Source organism: Pyrgilauda ruficollis, unplaced genomic scaffold (assembly GCF_017590135.1).
Source record: "Pyrgilauda ruficollis isolate IOZ18807 unplaced genomic scaffold, ASM1759013v1 scaffold59, whole genome shotgun sequence".
In the NCBI taxonomy this organism is placed as follows: Eukaryota; Metazoa; Chordata; class Aves; order Passeriformes; family Passeridae; genus Pyrgilauda; species Pyrgilauda ruficollis.
In genome coordinates, this window is record NW_024527599.1 from 513,544 (window position 1) to 532,024 (window position 18,481).

The window sequence follows — 18,481 nt, forward strand, 5'->3', positions numbered from 1 at the left end:
TTGTTTGGGGGGTTTGGGTGGGATCTGTAATTCCCCCTGCACTGACAGGGTCCCAAGTGCTACAGGGGGGCATGACAGCACCCCCACAGGCAGGGAAGACAGTGACACCACTGACATCATACAATCTGGGTGTGTTTTAGCTGCATCCCAAACTGGGGTTTTCTTAAGCCACAGCCTCAGGAACAGTTAGGCTGTTACAGCCCTTCTGTCTCATTTCATACATCCAGCAGAGGAGTCCACCCCTGCAGTATTTCCCAATCATATCTTTTCTGTGTGTATTTTCTACAGCACTTAAATTTTGTGGCTGTTAATAGCTGAAAAACACACAAAATTCGTCCAAGAGAAACCACAGAATTTAAGTTCATTTGCTCCTCTCTGTTAGAGGATACAGCCAAAGTTCTCTTGTGGTTAGAGGGGTGTTTGTGTGGTCTCTTAACCAGGAGAGAGGCTGGTGAATATTCAGTAGAAACCATCCTTCTTACCAACTTTTAAAAAACTAAACTTAATAAAATCCCTGTCTGTATCAGTAGGCCAAATTAAAAATCTACCAAAAATAGGTACATATCTGTCAAAAACTACATAACAAAGTCTGATAATGATAAGTGTAATAAAGATAAATGTCAGAAAATTACACAGAAATATAAGTGCTAATTTAAATAATTGTCAGTCATTGAAGACAAGCTCTCTCAACAAAGCCCTTCTTTACAGCAAATTGATGAGAGGCTAAAAGTTCCTACGACGTGCAGGGAGCTCTCAGGGCTCAGCAGTGCCTACAAACAGAATTTAAAATGCTCCTGTCCTGAGCTTATAGGACAAGACACTCATGCACTGTGATTCCATCCACAGAACCACATGGAAAATCTTAACTTTGCTGCTCACCACCAGCAAGAAGTCTAAGACTTTCAGTAACCTCAAGTCCTTGACTCCAGGATTCTGTTTGCTTAAGCCCGGTACGTACTGAACAGCTTTCCTACACCATCCTTCCTCCCATCACTCTGTGTCCATTCATTTAATGTTTCTGCTGTGATACCTAGAAATTTGCTCCTGGTTTGGCAGGAGCATGCCAAAACAGCTTTTGCAGTATGTCTGTTCTTGAGTTCCTCCTTCCACCCCCTCCCTTCCCACCAACAGCCCAAGCCGGTCCAGCAGACCCAGACTGTGAGCCCTCTCTGAAGTCACCAGTAATTAGTCACTTCTGTTGCTGTGTGTGGGCCGAATGTGCTCCTCTGCTGTACTGAGAAGCAAAATGAAACACCAAAGCCTCAGTTCCCCATGTCTGTGCCTTTGCTCACTGCCAGTTTGATCACACACAAACACCCACAGCTCCATCAGCGAGAGACGCGCCGGTGCCCTCGCGGGGCAGTCTGTGTGCACACACACCCTGCATGCACCTGGCTGACAAAGAGCTCAGCTCACCTGCTCTCTGCCTGCTGCTGCAGCTCCTGCACCTTCTTGCACACGTCTCCAGCTATGGCACAGGTCTTGCCCACCTTGGTGAAGAGCGCGGCCACCTTGTCGGTGCGCAGGAAGCCGGCAGCCCTGCGCTTCAGCATGTGCAGGAGACATGCCTCCACCACACCTGGGGAAGGACACAGCGTTATGGGGCTTCTGCTTCTCCTCCTCAGCCAGCAGCACCTGCTCACTGCCCCTGGGCAGTGTGGGGCAAGAGCAGAGCTGGGGGGACAGACAGACAGACACGAACTCACAATGGTGTCAGCAAGTGTCTGATCTGCTACTACAAGCACCTTGTAAAGTACAGATAATGGCAGTGTATAAATAAGCTGGAATCTCTGAGCGTTTTCACCCCACTTTACGTGTTCCACACAGAGCCACACTGACATTCCCTGATGGTCACCAGTAAAACACTGCACTGCGCTATGCACGACTGCAGCAGAAATCTATCCAGCTCTTCTGCAACCTGCTGCAGGGCAAGGAAATGAGAAATACCAATTAAAACAACCACAACAAATCTAAACAAAAAAGTAAGCCTTCCTTGTCTATCAACTTCTGAAGTGAGACTGCAGATGACTCAGAGTCATACAAAGGATGCAGAACAGAGCAGTTCATTCACAGGCGAGGGGAAGGACCCAGCTCTGTGTGCCAGGAGTGTGCCCAGGGCAGGGCAGTGTTCACAGCACTGCAGCCCATGGGACACCGCAGCTCCCCACCTTAAATGTGGTTACAAATGGCACTCCATCTGCTCTGACAGAGGCTCTTTCTGAGAGAAGGCAGCATTTTGTTGCACTTTATGCCCAACACTGTCAGGTGCTGAGCATTTCCTGAAGACACCAAATCCCATAACACCTGAAAGCCCCCATCTGAAATAGACCTGTCCTCACTGTTCAGGCCATGAAAACTAGCCCAAGAGCCAGGCCAGGCTGGGGCCACACAGAACACCTCGTGCTGAACCCTGAGGAGCCCCACCCCAGGGTACAGCACAATGGGGCAGTGCCCTGGGCTCAGCTTGGCATGCTCCTGTTCTGTTTGCTCAGGGCAGGAGCGATGGCATCAGACACATCAGGCACTGAGCAGCAGGTCTGATGCTGCTTCCCATGCTGGAGGCACTTGCAGCCAGAGCCTGCCTCGGGAGCCATCCCCCCCCTCGGGCACAGCAGCCTGTGCAGGGCACTGCTCCCTGGGAGGAGGAGCAGGACATGCAGGCACATCCCTGAGAGACCCCTCTGAGCCATCAGAAACCTGCCCTGCGCTGGAAGGGCAGCAGAGCCCTGCTCTGCCAGGAGCAGGGGGCACAGCCCTGGTCTGCCAGGAGCAGGGGGCAGAGCTCTGGTCTGACAGGAGAGCAGCCTGGCACTGGTGCCATCTCTGAAGCCAGGCTGGTTGCTGTGCCAGGGGAAGGAATCACAGCGAGTGGTGACAGCACGGACACGTTCTGCACAGCACGCTCCAGCTCCTGTCTAGCAACCATCACAACCGCTCTTCACCCAGCAACTGTTCTGCTCTGTCTTTCAATTAGAAATAAAGGAAAAAGAAAAGCAGCTTTCCAGATGCCTGGAGCAATGCAGCAATTTGATTCCAAATCTTAGATGAAGCAACCTGCCTTTAAAAATAACTGCAAAGAAGTGCATTGCTGTTGCTTAGGAAACAGACTCTCTTCCCACCTTCACTGCTTTTTTTTATTTCTTTAAAACAATAAAATATTAATGAAACAAATTTAGTGAAAAGCACAGCAGGCACAGCTTTAATTATTAATAAATGCTGCAGCTGCCACTGAGGGCAATTTCCCCAGTGACTGTCCCTAGAGCCCCAATATTTAATTATTCCATTGTGACATTTCTCATCACAAAAACTTGGGTAATATCCATCCCCAGCTGCCTATAATGCACACGTAGGGGTCATCTGCAAAGGGTGAGACACTGGAATTTGCTGCTGGATTGCCTCAAAATGTATTTTCCACAGGACAAGAGATTAACACATGTCCAGTTCTATGTGTAAGGAACACGGACGGGGGGCAGGCTACAGCCCAGCCTGTGTGAGCCTCAGGTCACTCCATTCTCCTACACTGCAGCCCCAGACTGAGACTAAAGCACTGGCTGTCAGCACTCTTCTCTCCAGGCTCCTTTCAGCAAGAATTATTCCAGAACAGCTGGAATACATTCACATCTGACTTGATCTGAGCGTGCTTGCAGATACACCGTGGCTTTTATCCAGTTAGACCGCAAAACATGCAGGCGACACAGATGGCATCCCACCCCAACCCAGGGGACCGTGTGGATGGCACCCTGGTGGCACAGGACAGCAGCAAGGCGTCCCTCCCACCCGTGGCAGGAGTGGCACAGCCCAGCAGGGAGGGACAGCTCCCTGGCAGAGCCCCCAGGGCTTCCCTTTGGCTCCGTGTCCGGGGCAGGCACTGATCTCACTGCACCTTGCCAGCATCGCCCACGGCCAAGCTTAGTCAGAGAGGAAACCTAACACATCCTGAACAAACTGGCACAGGAGGCACCTCGGGCTGCAGAACCTTTCCAAAGACACGAGAGGCCTTGGCCGTGGTGCTTTTTGGGAAACCAAAACCAGGGGATCCCCGGGAGTTACAAACTGCACAGCTCAGACTGCTGCCTAAAGAGACAGCAGAACTATTTCAGGGTTATGGTGCAAGAACCTTTGGGACAGGGAAAGGGGGTTATCTACCCATTTCTGGGAAAATGAACCATTTTCCCCTTTTTGGAATCTGACACTCTAAGAAGACCTAAAAATAGATGATTCAGCTGTTTCTGGAGAAACTGCTAACATTAGAAAGGCCTCACTGGGTGCTTTTGTGCACACACAGGTAGTCTGTACACATGTACACATGCTTCTGGCTACAGGTATGTGTGCACACAGGGAAGCAACAACTGCACAGCCCAGCGTGACCCCGAGCCTGCCTACTGTCACTGTACCTACAACAAACACACACAAAAACCAAGCACAAAAAAAACAGCAACTCATCACACAGAGTGGAAGAGCAGCCCTGCACTGGGAATAAATCAGCACAGCTCAGGTAATTTTCTTGTATGGTTCAGCTGACAGCAGCCATCTAAAAATTCATTAACTCCAGACGGTTTTGAGGAACATTCTCTGCAGTATTCACTGCTGAATTTAATTAAGTGCAGATATATTATTGATTTACAGTTCAAATAATCACGGTGCCCACCGAGCTTCAGGAAATGTCACTTTTTTATGACTTCACCACAGCTACTTCTTCCAGGGTCAGGTGAACAGGTTCGGTTTTGTCCTTTTTTGGCTCTATGAAAATTCTGACATGACTTAATGGACTGTGAAATGAAAGTTCTAGGGATGGAAGGGTGGTGAGCACAGAAAAGAAGGCCTGTGGAAGGATTATTTATGGGGTGTACTTAGCAGATGAGATTTCCCTTAGACAGGAGGAAATACTGCAGCTAAATACCTTGTTTTCATGGAAACTGTGCACAGGGAATTGAATTCATGAGGCTGAAGAAATTAAAAAGAAGTGAAGAGAGGAGGATGATAAAGAAGCCATCAGATGCTCATGATCTCCAGCTGCTGCTGCTTTATCCCAGTCACAGATCTGCCCAGTTTGAAGCCAGTTTTCCTGCCCAGTTCCAGCCTGTGGTGTCACTGGGACACGCAGGCAGGCAGGGGAGATTCTGGTACCCGAGGGCAAAGGGCTGCAGAGGACACATCCAAACCTGCTCCTCTGCCTTGTGCACCTGCACTCAGCCTGCTCCTCTTGGGCTGTGCCACAGAACTTCCTATGTTCAATAGCTCCCTAGAAAATAGTTTTTTTTAAGTATCTAAATGGACAATTCCCTGTTCTAAAGTGGCTGGGAAACGTCAGGGCTGAAATTTGGTCACTGCTCCTCTTTAAAATTGTGATCATTAAGCTTCAAGGATCTCAGGTACCTTCAGAAAACAGAAGTGTTTTCATTAAATGCTGTTAAGGGTAAATCAAAATTACTGAAGTTTCTCTAGATATTGAAAATTATCCAATTTGATGACCCAGGATCAAAGCAAAATGTTTAGCAGAGTTCTCTAAAAACCACAAGAGATTTTATTTCACTTCTCAGGCTAAAAACACATGCAGTTCAAAAATTGTTTCATTTCACATCAGAGCTAATATTCGCTCTGTTTTTTTCCTCCCCACCAGAGCACACCACTCATTAATTTAAGCATCATTCTTGGAGCACAATCAAAAACCTTCTAAATGTGCATGAAAAAATATTTGCCTCCCCCCAATTATGACCATCTCTGGTACACTCTCTGGGCTAATGTGTTTATCAAGTGAGGTGGAATCTCTGTAAACTATTTTTTAAGCATTATTCATCATTGAAAATGTTTGTTTCCCAAATAGGAGCAGTAATACAGGAAGAGTTATGTTTTGTTTGTGAGAGATCTGCATTTCCATAGCAGATAATCTTAATTTTTTAAAAATATCAATGCCAAGGGTAGAAAGCCAAAAATAGTTAAGATGATAAACTGTCAGGTTGGGCAATGGTTATTTACATCTGTTTCTACAGAAGTTACATTTCTGTGAGCTAAGGAAAAAAGAGAAAACTGAATTCTTTGTTTTCTGTCAAATCTGAATATGGTGATATTTAGAAGCCTCAAGGCAATCAGTTAAAAATCCCAAAGCAAAAGACATTTCTTCCTAAGGGGGCTGGTTTTCAGAAGAATTGGAATCCTGTCACTCCAGCTGAAAATGATGGGAACAAAACTGTGTTTTCTTTCAAACACAATTAACTTTGTGCAAAATGGGGTAACAAGTCATCCTGAGACCAGTGAAGGACACAGCCTCAGGACTCAGCCCATGCTGTGGTTAGCCCTGGGTCATTAGCAGTGGGATGTAACCCAGCACTGCTGCACCCCTGCAGCTCAGACAGCAGCATCCCCTGCAGGTCTGCTCTCCAGGAGTCCCCAGCCATACCCATGTTCCAAGCACTCCCAGTTTTCCACTGCCAGGGTGGATGGAGACTCATCCACGACCTCAGCTGAAGCTCTTTGATTGTGCTCCCTAACATTTCACACCTTACCAGCTCTCAGCTATGTGGCTCCAGAAAATCCAGCCACACAAGAGCTTTCCTACTGCCTCCCCCTCCAGAGTGAACAGTGCTCACCTGCTGGGAAGTAACTGTTCAGCTGCTCCACACAAAGTCCACTCTTAGTCAGTGTTTTGCACATTCATTAAGGATAATCCTGTCACACACTGGATGGGCTCTGGCCTCTGAAGAGGACCCAAGAGCCACTCTGATTCTCAGAGCACACCAGTCCTTTTGCTGTGAACAGATACTCGGTGACACAGAACTATTTCAAATAACAATTCCCTCTACTTATTTTTGAAGAAGGAAGCATCTTACACCGATGATTATCCAAGTCTAGATGCCCCAGGGCTCTGTGAAAGGAAGCTGCAAAGATGGAGACAGGGCCCACACATCAGATCTGAGTGTGGAATTACATCTCAGAAGCACTTGTGGAGATAGCTCTCCTTGCCCTCTTTCTGAGAACAATAAATGCTCATGCAGTCCTGATGTAGACAGACACTGCAGGAGAGCAGAAGCACCAGCACCAGACAGAAATGCCAGCTCAGGAGTGCTTCACAAAGCAGCCATGGAGTCAGGCTCTGACCTGGCACAAGTCAAGACTGCACTTGAGTCTCTGAGAGCGAAGGAAACGCAGGGAAGCTGAACGAGCTGCTGTACAGCCTACAGGAGCACCCAGGAGAAACTGCACTGAGAAGAAGTATGGCAGCACTCCCCTCCCACCTGCACAGACCTGGAGCTCACCCACACAGGAGAAGGCTGGACCTGCAGAGCTGGCCCGGGGCACTCAGAGCACTGCAGGGCCATGGCTCTGTCTGTGCACGACCTCCTCAACCAGCACGTCCAGCACCAGCACAGGGCTCCCAGGCTGCCCAGCCTGCAAGGACCAGCCTGGCAGGCTGTGCTCAGGCAAGTGTCCCTTCTCTCTGGGTGGCAGATGTCCGCTGCAAGGCCCCAGGCCGCCTCTCTGATCATTATTCACACAGAGAAAGCACCGAGGACTGCTCACTAATGGGAATTCATTATCTCCCAGGCTCCCCCGGGCAAGCACCACATCCTTCTTTTGTCTGAAGGGCTGCTCATATGACTAAACACAGTCACAGACCCCATACAAACCTCAGCTAATATCCAGATCCAGCTCTGCAGTCAAGCCCTGTCACCCTTCCCAGGCATGACTGGACAGATCATGACGTGGTTTTGTTCCCAGCCTGGCAGGCTGTGCTCAGGCAAGTGTCCCTTCTCTCTGGGTGGCAGATGTCCGCTGCAAGGCCCCAGGCCGCCTCTCTGATCATTATTCACACAGAGAAAGCACCGAGGACTGCTCACTAATGGGAATTCATTATCTCCCAGGCTCCCCCGGGCAAGCACCACATCCTTCTTTTGTCTGAAGGGCTGCTCATATGACTAAACACAGTCACAGACCCCATACAAACCTCAGCTAATATCCAGATCCAGCTCTGCAGTCAAGCCCTGTCACCCTTCCCAGGCATGACTGGACAGATCGTGATGTGGTTTTGTTCTTTTTTTAAGATCTGTGTTATTTAAACACAGCATTACCCAGAAAAACCCCCAGTCATTTTCATCAGTTAATAAGAGAGGAAAAGCAACAGGCATAATGGGAATGGAAAATGAAAAAGTTGAGGTTAATGCAGCTAAATCAACAGGGCTGGCTCATCCCTTAGGGCTGAGCCAGCCAAGCTTCCCCAGCTCCTCCAGGAGAGGCTCTCTGCTCCTCTCCTCTGCACCTGGAATTGCAGCCCCTGCAGCAAAGATCCTCAGAATTCTACCAGGACAGAGCAGTAACACCCAGAAACAGCACGTTTTCTCCTTGGGTTCAAAAGGGGAAAAGCATTTCTGGTCTGTAAGTCTGGTCTAGACACAGTTTTAGAATAGATTTGGAAGGCAAAGATTATTTAGTGACACTGAAGGAAAGGAAAACCAAATACTTCCAATTGTCTTTGAAGTGAAGTACTGTAACCAACACTGGTGGTAAATTAAATATTAGTAACTGAAGACAGGAAGAAACAGCACATGTCAAGCGTCCAAAGTATACAAAAAAAGCCACAAAGCATCACAAAAACAAAAAGAAGATGGGAACTTTTTTGTTTTCTTTGACAGCAGAGCCTCAATGCCTTACAGGATTTGAGTTCACATTCAGGAACAGGAAAGGAGCTGGTGATGCCCTGCCACAAACCCACCCACAGCTGCACAGCCCCGCTGCATCCCCCAGGAGCAGCAGTGGAATCCCCAGCTCCCTCCTCTCTCCCACATCCCACGGGACACGTGCAATGCCACCCTCAGACAAGGTTTACAAGAAGCCCCAAGCACAACATTAAATACCATTCTGCAGCTCAAATCAGAACTGGCCTTTTCAGTTCAGCCACCAAGGGATTCTGCACATTTTAATTAATGGGTTTAATTACTGGTAGCAGGTTTATTATTCAGGCCAAAAAATGCTTTTCGTGCCATTCATCCCTTCCTTAATTTGAACTGAAATCTCACTGAAAAGCCAAATTCTGCATGTTTAACAGTTACTATTTTTACTCATGTTTACTACTAACCTTTCCCCAAAACACAGTAAGTATATTCCCTCTGCCAAGCTGGCATGCTGGATTTACACCTAAACAACATATATTTTGATTGTGACACACACCAACTGTCCATAGCCCACCTGAATTCTATGGTGATTAGTTTACAGCATGGGGAATTCAGGATTATTTAATTTCATATACTCAAAATATGATTCTAAGAGAACAAACTACTAAGACTGATTTCAAAGTAGATATTGGAAATGTAGAGATCATCTGGGTAACCATGTCTGAGGCATTCAGGAATAAACCCTGTTTGCAGTATGAAGACGACTTAAACGAGTTTTTTAATTGCTTCAAGCAGCACGTTTCTGTCAGACTAAAGGTGGGCAGCCACACAGAAAAGGCTCAGCAAACTGCAGGCAGCTTTTGGACAAACACTGGAGGCGTAATGCTCTGCACTGCAAACCCTGTAAATGCACTTGAGGGAAGTGCAGAAACTGAGACGCTCGCTTGGCCTTCCCCTTTCCCTCAGAGCTGCAGAAGTGGGCAAGGCAGTGCAGCTGCACGGGCAGCAGGAGCTGCCCTGGCCCTGCGCAGAGCTCTGCCAGCCCCACGTCAGTGGCAGCTGCCGTTCCCAAGGAAACGTCTCCCGGAGCTGCCCACGGCCACAGCCAGCTTCCAGCTGAAGCTGCTCCAGAGGCTGGCAGCGCTGCGCTGTGCCCTGGCTGGGCACACAGCCCCCGTGGAACCCGCTGCAGCAAACCTAGCCCAAAGGGAGTCAGAACTTTGTCCCGCAATGGCACACACCAGCCACAGGCCACATGGAGCCTCTGTGGCTCTGAACCAGAGCCAGATCTCCTGGAAAGCAGAAGGGATGACAGAGCCCTGGGAGGTAACTTAGGTTGGTTATACACTGGGTTGGGAACAGATACAGAGCCTCCTGCACTCACTCCTGCTTCTCCACAAGGATGGAAACATCAGCACTGTTCTCCTTCTCCCAGAGCACCCAGGCAGAGGGCACAGGCTGGAGCAGAGCCCTCGTGGTCACAGATCCCTCCTGCTGGATGAGCTGACCTGCACCATCCCTCCAGGCCAGCAAGGGTGGCACAGGGCAGGAGCATTTCCCAGGACATGGGGCACATGACATTTAATTGGCACCTTCAGCCATCCAGGACCTCGGGCAGCTATGAACTGTTCAGCTACTGATGCACAGAGACCCTGAAATCAGCCATCATGTATTTAAGAGGCTCTTGCTAAACTCAGCCCAGCAGGAGAGTAAAATGATTCACAAGAATTCTATATTTATAATGAAGATTCACCAAAAATGACTCATGTACTGAACCAATCTAATTTTAAATAGAAGGGAAAAACCTCTTGAAGAGTCACACGAAGCTGGAGTGGGGGAGGGAAGAGAACTGTACACACAGGAGAGCACCAGCCAGGAGCTGTTAGCCAAATCTGCTGGAAGGGATTTCTCCATTCAGTCAGTCAAAGTAAAAACAGAACATTCAGCTTCACCTTCTTCTGGTTTAGAGTTAATCAAGGCCTCCATTCAAAGCAGCAGCAGGCTGGAGTCCTGCTTTAGGACAGGTAGGATTGCTGGGCAATAACGAGGCAGCTCAGTGCAGAGCCATTAGTTCTTCAGACCATGAAGAATTCAGAACACAACACCAGCTGGAATCACAGCAGGAGGATGAGAGAAGTACGAAGACTTTAAAGTATTCCTAATTTTGGCCAAGCAGAAACAGCTGTCACCCCATCACCTGTTACAGCCCACCATTGTTACACCAAGAGTGCAGCACAGCTTCCAGGACAGGACTCCAGGACAGGGCTCCAGGAACAGAGAGCAGGCAGACCACTCTGGAGCTGCCTGGAACACACAGCCAGCCTCAGCAAGGCCACCTGTCATCCTGGCTGGCACTTGGATAATGACATCTTAGTAAGAGTTACTGTACAATTTGTAATGTAAACACAAATGTAGCAAATACAGAGGTGAAATGGGCCTGAACAGCATGATTTCTAGTATCTAAATCCCTGCATTTACCTCTGACAGCAGAGAAAATAAATGTCTAGAGGAAAAGTAAGGTTAGGTAGCATTAGCTCTTCCCGTGACATTTACCGCACAAGGCGATGATGTGACTGCTGTCTTCATGCACAAATTTCCGGGTGACAGCTTCTTCCATGATCTGCTTTACCTAAAATGAAAAGAGAGAAATGATTGTATGATCCCAACAAAGTCAGCACAGCACTTGGGAGTCTCAGTTTCAACCACTGCTTGCCCCTTCCCCTCACCAACAGACTAACAACTGCCTCGCATCACATTTCGCAGGAAGAATGGATTTAAGGAGGGAAGGCACAAACAAACCTAAGGGGCTTGTAATAGCATGAGGAAGCCTCTGGCAGAACAAGGACAGGTCTGTTTGGGGTGTGCCCCCATAAAAGGCAGATTTCAGTGTGCCCACAGTACCCTCCAGAGAGTTTCTCCAGCATAAGTTTGAAGAGCTGTGAAAGACTTTTAATATGATTCATCCTTGGCCTTCCCAGTCTCTTCTGCTCATGAAACCAGATTGTGTTGCTATGTCCCATTTCCACTTGTGCCACTCTGCTCTTTTTCAAGCACAAAGCATCCCTGAGTGACATGGGCACACATTCCCAGAGAGATTTAGGGTCACCTTCCTCCTACCTGGGGAACAGGGAACACGCCACAGCAATTACAAATTATGCCTTCAAAGCTCTGTTGCACCAGACAGTATACAAAATTATTACAGTACCTACAGAGAAGGCAGTGCCTGCAGTTTTCACTTCAAGACACGATTTAGCAATTGTAGCAAATAAAATCACACTTATCACACTTCTTAATGATTTAAAACAAAGTTCCTTTACAGTTTCGGGGCTCAAGATGTGTGAAGCTCCAGAGGGAAATCATGCAAATTACTGACTTTCAAAAATTAAAGAAGGAACAGACAATTCTTACAATGAGGCTCTTGGCAAGAGGCTGTAGTCACCCTCCATTCATCTGCCAGTGATTTCTCCCCAATGGCTTCCTCAGCCTGACACCACAGGAAACCTCATTGTTTTCCAACTCATCACCATCTCATTTATCAGACACTCATTTCCTCCTGGCCGTGGAGAGCTCGCTCTCTTCCATACACAAATTAACCATCATTTTTGATTTCTCTCATTTGTGAGCTACAATTACAGGGTTATGACACTCTGACTAAACACGTGCCAATTCACCTTCAATATATGAAAGTGCGTGCTACCACGGCAGAAGACTCAACCAGACACTCTCTTCTTCCAGCATTTAGAGCTAACGGGGTACCACTCCATGGCACTGCCACGTCCCAAGGTTTGAGCTTTTCCCCTCAGTGCTGGAGCAGGAGGAGCTGCAGGTGCAGAGCTCCATCGACAGCTGGGCTCTGCAGCTGCCTCTGGAGGTGCCTTCTCCGCTTTGAAGGGCTTCCTCCTCCAGCAAGACCATCTGTGAGACCAGTTCTGGATGCTGTAATTAAACATCCCCTCCCCCAGAAATCATCTTGGGGCCTCTGTGCCCACTCCTACGCCCCCAGCCCGGCTGGCAGCAGGCTGCAGCTCTGGCACTTGCTGCACGAGCCTTTCAACACATGGCATTTGCCTCGCTCCAAATTCTGGATCAAGTGGATCCTCCAGAATTTGTGCTCCTTATCAAACAGAAGCCCTCTGAATTGCAAAGGAAACATTGGAGGGGAAAAAGGAAACATGTAAGAGGTTTTGAAAGTAGAAAGTGTTTTATAGCTGTGGATTTCAAAACAAGTCTTTTGCAGTTTATGAAACCCAGCTCACCGCTCACACCTGAGGACTGACAATACAAACTTTGAGCCAGGTAATTTGTTTATTTCCTGTGGCTTTTCTGACAGGGCTGTTAGAACTTAGAACGTCAGAGTGAGGCAGCTGGAGGTGGAGAAGTAAGAGGGAATCAAGGAAGAAGCAGGGGTGTGAGGAGGTCTCATGAATGGGCACTCACACCTGGACTATCCTGTGTACTCAGCATTCCCTTGGGCACAGTTTCACCACCCAAGGAAAGGGCTGATGTACTGCTGGCAAAAAGCAACTGAGTGCTGCTGGCCTGAAGACAGAGAGTCTGCCCTGGTGCAGCAGCCACCACGCTGGCAGGGATCACACCAGCCTGTGTCAGCACATCCAGCTCAAGGTCACAGACACGCCTTCAGGACTGCAGACCATGAAACCAGTCCCAGCATCCCAGAGAACATTAAATGGAATGCAAATCCTAACAACAGGGAGGAAGAAGAGTAGTTTTGATGAGCAAAAGCTCAAGTGCTCAGCAGCCAACTCCTTGCTACCACACATTTCCCAGGCACACCCCAATCAGCTCAGTATGTTATTTAGATCCCCATCAACTAAAATTTTAAGTGTATCAAAACTGAGAAAGAAAAGTGTTTCAGATTCAATAATCAACCCTACTTTTCTAGAGCAGCACCATGCAGTGTCTCCCAGGAGATTTAAACCCCAGACTCCAGAGCTAAGGACACAGAGCAGGCTCTCTGGGCCTTCCCCACTGCCACCAGATGCCAAGCAAGCTCCGTGCATTTTCTGGAGAGTGACTGAATGTTATTAGAAAACATTTTTAAGGCATAGACAGGATATGAGAAGATTCAAAAGCTGGAATGCAATGTTCTTCAATCCCACGTCATCCCTCACTGCCACGTCATTCATGGATGCTCCAGGCAAGGAGCTAAAGCCAGTGTTTCTGACCAAATGGAACACAAGCTTTTCTCTGCTTGTTTCCTTAATTCCCTTGCAACATTGCACAGCTCTTCATAGGGAATTCTGCTGCTTTGTCTGTGCTCTCGGGAGGCACTCGACAATGGAGCTTTTTGAGCACAAGCCTCCACACACACCCACTGGCAGCTACCAGCAGACCTGACCAAACTGCAAATTAATCTCATTAACAGAAACATCACTACCTGCCCCCACAGCCCCATCTACCCCCACAGGGAAGGGATGTGCAAGGCATGGAGGGAGCCCGTGCAGGTGGGAGGGAGCGCTGGGGCCAGCTGTGACCCCGGCTCATCCCAGCCTTGCAAACATCCTCCTGTTCTCTGTGCCTCCCAACACAGGAGCCACTCACCCCAACCAGGCTCTTGTGTGGACCTGCCTGGTGGCACAGAGAGGCACACGTGTCACTGTCCCTGAACCAGCTGCAGCCTGGGGACACCTGCTCGCCCTGGAACAGTGCCAGGCTCCGGGGACACACGTCTGCCAACCCCTGAGAGCAGGGACAGGAAAGCTCTGCCCACCCAGGTAGAGATCTCAGCGCCTGAGAAGATGCTGGTGGCAGCATTATACAGGTAATCAAAGAAAATTCCTCAAAGAGAAGTTACTCAGCATTTGCAGCATCTTCCAATGGATCACTGCTCTGACTTTCTCCCACATCCTACAAGGGCTAAAACTTTCAGATGCAGTCAAACACCAAAGACACATCATAATACACGGATTATTTATTAAGTGTCACTCAAGAAATACACAAGAGAAATGCCTTTATGTTTAATTTTTAAAAATTCTATTATAAGTAAACTTAAAAAATGTTAAAGAAGAATGCTCATAACATACCACAATAACCAGGAACACAGTTAAAGCCTACAGCATTTTTTCCTCAAAAGAAGAAAACCTAATGTCCACCATCCATATCTTCTTCAGCTTGTGCAGCTACTGCTCACCTCCTTTATTGACAGCTCCTACTGCACTGACTCCTTACTGCTGATGAAAGACTGGCAGTGTAATAAAAGCTGTTCAATAACTATTGCACTTCTGCTCAGAAGTCCTTACATTTCAGCTGCAAGTCGAGCAATTGAGGTTTTGAAGTGCTCTGAAATCGTTCAGGGTAGAACTGCTAAGGTTATTGTTATCCTGTTTGTTTCACAGCTAGAAAGTACTGTTTAAATCCAGAAATGGCAAAACCCTCCATTTCAGGAGGCAAAAGGAAATGGCCAGAGAAAAAAGCCTGTTTTATGAGTCTGCTTGTCACAACAGATTTTCCTGCAGAGAGAGATAAATGCTTGAAACGTGAACTTCCAAGCGGCCTCAGCATGAATCCCAGCAGTTACATTTTTGAAACACATTACATGTCTTCCTTTCTGTGAGAGACAACAAAATACATTCCCTGCCAATGGGAACTGAAAGTCCATCTGAGGAAATCAAACAGCATTAAATTTCCCAAAGGAAAAATGCTGAAGTTTTAGCTGAGAGACTGAGGCAAAATAAACTGAACGCTTTGCACCAAGTGGCTTTGGAGATAAGTGTTCTATACTTTGCAAAGACAACTGAATTTTACCAGGCTTGGTGGAACAGCCCACAGAAAGAATCCACTGCCTATGAACTCCTTTTCTACTACTGAGGTTATGGGGAAATCATTCAACAGGAAATAAGAGTCTGGGTTTAAAGGACAAGGGAAGGGGACCAGGGTCTGAGAACAGACATGGACATGGAGTCAGGTTTTCCCAGCAAGCACGCAGAAGTGGCTGTATGAAGTTACACATGACGAAAAATTGAGGTTGAAAATTCTATTGGAAGAAGTTATATCCAGTCATTAGGGGCAGCATTATCTGGTGGGCAGTTACCAGTGGCTCGTGTTCAATTCCTGCCTCCATCAATTGATTACTGAAGACAAATAAAATCTCCATCTCAGTGTCTCCAACTGCGACCTGAGCCATTTTCTCACTGTGAGCACTGACAGGGCCCTTCCACAGGTCTGTGAAGGCACAGGTGAGGGGTGCTACCTCAGCCTGCTTATAAAAGATTCTCGTGGCTATTTTAGACTGGAAAGCTCTGGCCAACCTGAAAAAGCCAAGCCACTACAAGTGCTCTAAAAGAGCATTGGTGAGGACTTGGGAGAAGGAAAAAACAAATTACAGACAAAACAAAAATGCAGATGACACAGAAAGTACAAATAACACTTTCAAGCATTATTCAAGCCATTTAAAAACCAGAGTCCAATTAAAAACATTTTAGAGACTTTAAAAACAAATTAGCCTCAGATTTTTTAATTACACACCACTACTTCTCCTCAGCTTGAGCTGGCTTGGATCATGAAAATCCATTTCACTTTCCATCTCCTGCATTAGCTCAAGATTGCAATGTTCACACTTGGAAAACATTTATCAGATTTATTTATGTATTTAAGCATTACTCAGGAGAGCAAGCGCACCCACTTCTAAATAAAACCTTGCACTGCCTCAGCTCAAAGGTTCTAGTTTGAGCAGAAATTTTTAATCTAAGTGGCATGGTTATGGCAGCATTCAGCAGGTGCCACCTGCCCAAGCCAGCTGCTGGCTGGGTCATGCTGGGACACAGCCCTGCTGCTCCACATACAGACCATCCTCGATGTGCCTGTCCCTGCTCTGCCCCTTCCACGCTCCCCACCACACCTGATGTGTTCTGATTCCAGCATCAACGAGCACCAGGACACGGCAGTCGGGCTCAGGAGCCTTTACATCGGGCTCAGCAGCAACTTTACATCTAAACTTTGACAGCTCCTGCTGCTTCCCCAGCAGTGAACTGCAGAGGGGAAGGAGCAGGAGGGCAGGTACCTGTTAAAAACGCTTGTTACCGCTGTGATGGATACGCACTACACCTCCATTCACTGCTGTGTAACAACCGGCAGCTACACGCAGCCCACCACAGCCAGTGCCACAGAAGCACAAAAGCCCGGAGCTGGGGGCACGGGGAGAGGCGGCCGCAGGGATTCCCAGCTGGACCAGGCTGCAGAGGTGCCCAGGGACACCGCCGGCTCCTCCCGCCCCGGCACAGCCGGGCTCTGCGGCAGGGCTGCTCCGGCGCGATGCCATCGCAGCGGACACGCCGTCCGTGCTGCCGAGCAGCGGCCACGGGGCACCGGGCACGGAGCACTGCCGAGCACCGGGCACGGAGCACTGCCGAGCAGCGGGCACGGAGCACTGCCGAGCACAGGGCACAAAGCGCCGGGCACGGAGCACGGCCCGCCAGGCACGGAGCACTGCCGAGCACCGGGCACGGAGCACGGCTCAGGTCGCAGTTGGAGACACTGAGATGGAGATTTTATTTGTCTTCAGTAATCAATTGATGGAGGCAGGAATTGAACACGAGCCACTGGTAACTGCCCACCAGATAATGCTGCCCTTAATGACTGGATATAACTTCTTCCAATAGAATTTTCAACCTCAATTTTTTATCGTGTGTGACTTCATACAGCCACTTCTGCGTGCTTGCTGGGAAAACCTGACTCCATGTCCATGTCTGTTCTCAGACCCTGGTCCCCTTCCCTTGTCCTTTAAACCCAGACTCTTATTTCCTGGCAGGCACGGAGCACTCCCCGCAGCCGAGCAGCGCCGTGCGGGGACCGAAGGCCGAACACCGGCGCTCAGGTGCGCTCTTTGTGTACACACGGCTCCAGCCCGGAATGCACACAGGTGTGTGCAGAACAACCACCCTAATTAACCCTTCCCAGGGCACGGGTGCCAGGGCTCTGCCACCTGGGAGTCAGCTCGGCTCATCCACGGACACCTCAGAAATACCTTTCTGACCTCCGATTCCCCCCTTCTCCTCTAAAGCTCACACTTAAGGAAAAAGTCATAAAGAACGAGTGCTACGGGAAGCACAAACGCCGGGAAAGGGAGCGGGAGCCGATGCGCGCCTCCTGCGCAGCACAAGTCCCGCCAGCGGCATCCCCGCTCAGTGCGCCGGGGGAAAAGAGCCCCGAGGTTCTCCGGGCAGCACCGGGGCAGCACCGGGCAGCACCGGGGCAGCACCGGGGCAGCACCGGGCAGCACCGGGACAGCACCGGGCAGCACCGGGACAGCACCGGGCAGCACTGGGCAGCACCGGGACAGCACCGGGCAGCACCGGGCAGCACCAGGGCAGCACCGGGCAGCACCGGGCAGCACCGGGGCAGCACCGGGACAGCACCGGGCAGCACCGGGCAGCACCGGGACAGCACCGGGGCAGCACCGGGACAGATCCGCGTCCTCGGCGCCAGCCCGGACGGGCGCGCACGGCCGCGGCGGCCGAACCCGCTCCGCGCCGAGGCACCGGCACCGGCACCGGGACCGGCCCCGTCCGCCCGCCCGGGCCGCAGGGCGTTCCCCACGCGGCGCCCGCCGCGACCCGCGGCCCCCCGGGGCCGGACCATCGGGGCTCTGCCCGCCGCACATCCCCGGGGCCTCCATCCTCCGCCCTCACCTCCTTCTTCACGTTCCACAGCAGCTTGTCCTTCACGGCGTCCGCCGAGCAGCTCATGTTGGCGGGCCCGGGGCGCTCACAGCTCCCGACCCGGGCCCGCCGCCATCTTCACCGCGGCGTGACGTCAGCGGGCGGGGCGGGGGCGCCGCCCGGCCGCGGGGGGGCGCTGTGCGCGGACAGAGGCGCGCGGGCCCGGGCGGGACAGGGGGAGAGAGGGGACAGAGGGAC

The 18,481-nt window shown here is 49.7% G+C and overlaps 1 protein-coding gene across 6 annotated transcripts in view; it reads right to left on the reverse strand.

Annotated features, from left to right (window-relative positions):
* Positions 1 to 18,359, reverse strand: part of SGSM2 (small G protein signaling modulator 2) — a 38,358-nt gene extending 19,999 nt beyond the window's left edge. For all 6 annotated transcript variants that reach the window (XM_041482812.1, XM_041482807.1, XM_041482811.1 and 3 more), the window contains exons 1-3: positions 18,254 to 18,359; positions 11,160 to 11,235; positions 1,417 to 1,579 (exon numbers count right to left, since the gene is read on the reverse strand). In XM_041482812.1, the coding sequence (XP_041338746.1) occupies positions 1,417 to 1,579; positions 11,160 to 11,235; positions 18,254 to 18,310 (296 nt within the window). In that variant the 5' untranslated portion in view covers positions 18,311 to 18,359. The remainder of the gene's footprint in view (positions 1 to 1,416; positions 1,580 to 11,159; positions 11,236 to 18,253) is intronic.
* Between the last annotated feature and the right edge of the window lie 122 nt (positions 18,360 to 18,481).